Source organism: Sinocyclocheilus rhinocerous, unplaced genomic scaffold (genome assembly GCF_001515625.1).
Source record: "Sinocyclocheilus rhinocerous isolate Xijiao unplaced genomic scaffold, SAMN03320098_v1.1 scaffold247, whole genome shotgun sequence".
NCBI lineage: Eukaryota > Metazoa > Chordata > Actinopteri > Cypriniformes > Cyprinidae > Sinocyclocheilus > Sinocyclocheilus rhinocerous.
Genome location: NW_015662919.1, coordinates 601,882 through 605,622, shown reverse-complemented (window position 1 = coordinate 605,622; position 3,741 = coordinate 601,882). Strand labels below are relative to the sequence as shown.

Genomic DNA, 3,741 nt, shown 5'->3' with positions numbered 1-3,741 from the left:
TTTCAAATGCTGACGCGCGCTTTGTTTGTGAAGACTGCTCACGCATGCGGCTGTGTGCGACTCCGTGTAAGTGGTTTAATGCACTTGCGTCTCAAAATGGTTTTATGATGCAAAATTAATGTAAACACAGCCAGTTATGTCTTAAGGGATTAAACGGACAGGACAAACCACATTACTTTTTATATTTCAAAAGAGATCCGTGCGTGAATGCAGCTTATAGATCTCCCACTGTCTATATGATGTCATAGTAAAAAACAACAGTAAAGACGAAGAAAAATCACTCACAGTTCTTGGATGGAAAACATTCAGAAAGTTGAACATGCAGTTGAACAGTCCACAAGTCGTCAAATAAAGCTCACGCATTCATAATAAAAACGTGCCGCAGACGGCTCCGGGGGGTGAATAAAGGCCCCCCTGTAGCGAATCCATGAGTTTTTGTAAGAAAAATATCCATATTTCAAACGTAATAAACACTTTTCTCTCACTTCCGCTGACTGTCATACACTGAAGCAGTTCCGGCGGATGACGTAAGACGCGCGGCGTTGCGTGATTAGTGACTAATGCGGAGAGGGAACAAAACAAAAGTCACTTTTCTCTCACTTCTGCTGACTGTCATACACTGAAGCAGTTCCCGCGGATGACGTAAGACGCGCGGCATTGCATGATTAGTGACTAATGCGGAGAGGGAACAAAACAAAAGTCCGGTCACGAATTAGAAGTACAAACCGAAGATTTGCAAAGAAAAATGTCGGAGGATTTCGAAATAAACCAAGAGACTGGTTTTTCTTTTGCTAAAGGAAACTTTGCTTCCTTTGCTCCTATTAAACAAACTCGCGAGACTAGCATATCTCAGAGGCGCGCACGCTGCGCACATGTCATACGCCTTCCGCCGGAACGGATCCGTGTATGACAGATAACGGAAGTGAGAGAAAAGTGTTTATTACGTTTGAAATATGGATATTTTTCTTACAAAAACTCATGGATTCGCTACAGGAGGCCTTTATTCATCTCCCGGAGCTGTCTGCGGCACATTTTATTATGAATGCACGAGCTTTATTTGACGACTTGTGGACTGAACTGCAACACCCGCTGATTGCAATGATAGAGCTTGGAATAGTTAAAAACAAAACATCAAGCCCAGCCCAGATTTAAAAAGTAACACAAAAGTAACGTAATGCAATACTTATAAAAAGTAACCAAGTACCGTAATTAGTTACTTTTTTAGGGAGTAATGCAATATTGTAATGCATTACTTTTAAAAGTAACTTTCCCCAACACTGAATATGAACATGCTTCAAAATATCTTCTTTTGTGCTCAGCAGAAGAAATACAGGTTTGGAACAACTCGAGGGTGAGTAAATGATGACAGAATGTTTATTTTTGGGTGAACTGTCCCTTTAAAGAGTTATCTAACTCTTACCTAATTTGTCTTAGTAATCACTTTGTTACTAACAAGTTGATAAATGACCCAACAGAGCAAACCAGAAATTCAATTGGCTTTGCTCTAAATGACAACATCAGTGTTGTTGCACTGAGTCACGCCTTTGCAGAGCGAGTATCCATTACTCTAGAACAGCTAACAAAGAACGGCACTCATGTATTTTCTGGATCGTGCAGCCGGACCGGCCTCAAAGGCAGGGCCGCATGTGCAGGAGAGCGCAATTCCTCAGCGCTGCGATTTGCATTCGCCTGCAGGAACTTCGGCCAGCAGTGTAATGACTTCAAAATCCTGCACTGCGCTGCCAACGTTATTACAAACACCGCTCAAGTGAAGGTTATATAACCTGAAGCGCTGAAACGCCAGAAAGCTATTGCAATACTGGCGACTTCATGCAAGGGGAAAACAGTTCTTTGCATTGGCTGTTTTACAGCTTTTCGATTCATCTACCTCTGCTGGGGTGGAAAATTCTTCCCTGCCATCCACCGCCTGATTAAACACACGTGTTCGGGTGTAGCTGCCTGCACATCGAGCTGCTCTGTCCTCTGACAATGAGCATGTCAAAAATGGAAGAGCGAAGAGATACTGCCAAAATAAAAGACACTGCACCAACACCATAATGTGGTGGACAATAAACAAATAAACAATAATATAAAAAATAATTAATAATATTAATACAAATGTTTTGGTCCAAAATCATTATAATAAAGTGCCAAATATGAGTGAACAAAACAGGTACTGGCTGGTACCTGCAACAGAATTTGAACAATATATTACATTTTGAAACTGATTATTCAGACTTTTAAATCCGATTAGATGAGCCATGTTTGTAAAAAGCTTTTTTTTTTTAATATTAAAAAAAAAAAAAAAAATAAGTGGGGGGTGTCTGATTTTGAAGTAAAAAATAACTGAAGGTCATATTATTTATTGTTAACTACAAATAAGTAAATGGCACTAACATAAATAAACATAATAAATAAAAATTTTATTAGTAGTAAAATATTTTTTAATTATTAGTAAACTAATAGTAAGTCTAGTAAGGCAGAGGTCCCCAACCACCGGGTCGCGACCCAGTACCCAATATACTTGACATGCCAAATCAATAACTCAAAAAACAAAAAAAAAGCTGCACAACAAAAAGGCACAAAGTAATGACCTGAATGTGCATGGGTGCTTTAAATGGGATGAAATGTAAAGATGCTTTTCCAAGAAGGTTTTATTATACAAACTGTCTGACACGTAAAACACAGCATGCCAATCAGTTCAAAAGAAACATCCTTTGGTCACTGAAAACTGGTTGATAGACCGACATGAGCTACAGCACTTCAGCAACTCGATTTGAGACGGGTGTCAGACGTGAAAGCAAACAAGGGTTAGAAACAGGTCGCTGCCGCCTGCGGAGGGCAACGCTGGCGGTCTTCTGTGTCACGCTTTATACATAGAAACAGCCAAGAGATGTCCGTCTCTCCATCTACCCTAAATCACCCTCCTCAAAATGGGTCATTTCCGCACGTAAGAGACAAACGGCGACACCGAACACAAAGACAAACCTCGCTGCTATTGCAATTTCAGGCACTCAAGTGCATTTCGGGAAAAAATTCAAAGCAAGACCAAACAATATTCTTATCTAACCATGACCAGGCTTATTCGCCAAGCAAAGGGACATGGAGGGGAATGCAAGGAAGACTTAAGCTTCTCCGAGCACAAACAGTGGAAAACAGCACTGCTTTGAAGCCTCTCTTTGTTGTGCTGTTCAATATTTTAAACTGGTGAACTAGTTTGTGCTATTGCTGACCTATCCTAGCATGCAATAAAAAAGGTGTTTGGGAGTTCATCTTGAGGCAAAGTATTATTAAATAAAATATGAATGCAATAATTTGTTTTAGGAGGTTTGCAGGAACAACTGAGAGACAATTCTAGATTACCTTTGCTTTTAATTTTATTGTATATTAGGGGTGCAACAGTTCAACTTACTCACGGTTCGGTTTGAATCACGGTTTTAGAGTCACGGTTTGGTACTAGGCATGGGACGATAACCGGTTTCAAGGTATACCACGGTTTGGAAAAGTCACGGTTTCAAAACCACTAAAATTTTCCGTTATACCGTTCCTGCGGTATGCGCAGTTTTTTTACGTGTCGTCAAAGACGGAAAGTGCAGGACTCCCTCAGTTGTGTGCAGCGAAGAGCGTAGCGAGTCACACGACCCCTCAACCCCTCCGGTTGGTGCGAGCGGTCAGAGTCACCTGTGTGTAAGATGGCCGAAGGAGATTAATCCCTGGAACTTTTTCCCCCATCGAAAAAGA

The 3,741-nt window shown here is 40.8% G+C and overlaps 1 protein-coding gene across 1 annotated transcript in view; it reads right to left on the bottom strand.

The window, feature by feature from the left end:
* LOC107728306 (AT-rich interactive domain-containing protein 4B-like) overlaps positions 1 to 2,942 on the bottom strand; it is a 74,883-nt gene extending 71,941 nt beyond the window's left edge. The window contains exons 1-2 of the mRNA XM_016538432.1: positions 2,924 to 2,942; positions 1,870 to 1,983 (exon numbers count right to left, since the gene is read on the bottom strand). Coding sequence (XP_016393918.1) covers positions 1,870 to 1,983; positions 2,924 to 2,942 — 133 coding nt within the window. The remainder of the gene's footprint in view (positions 1 to 1,869; positions 1,984 to 2,923) is intronic.
* Between the last annotated feature and the right edge of the window lie 799 nt (positions 2,943 to 3,741).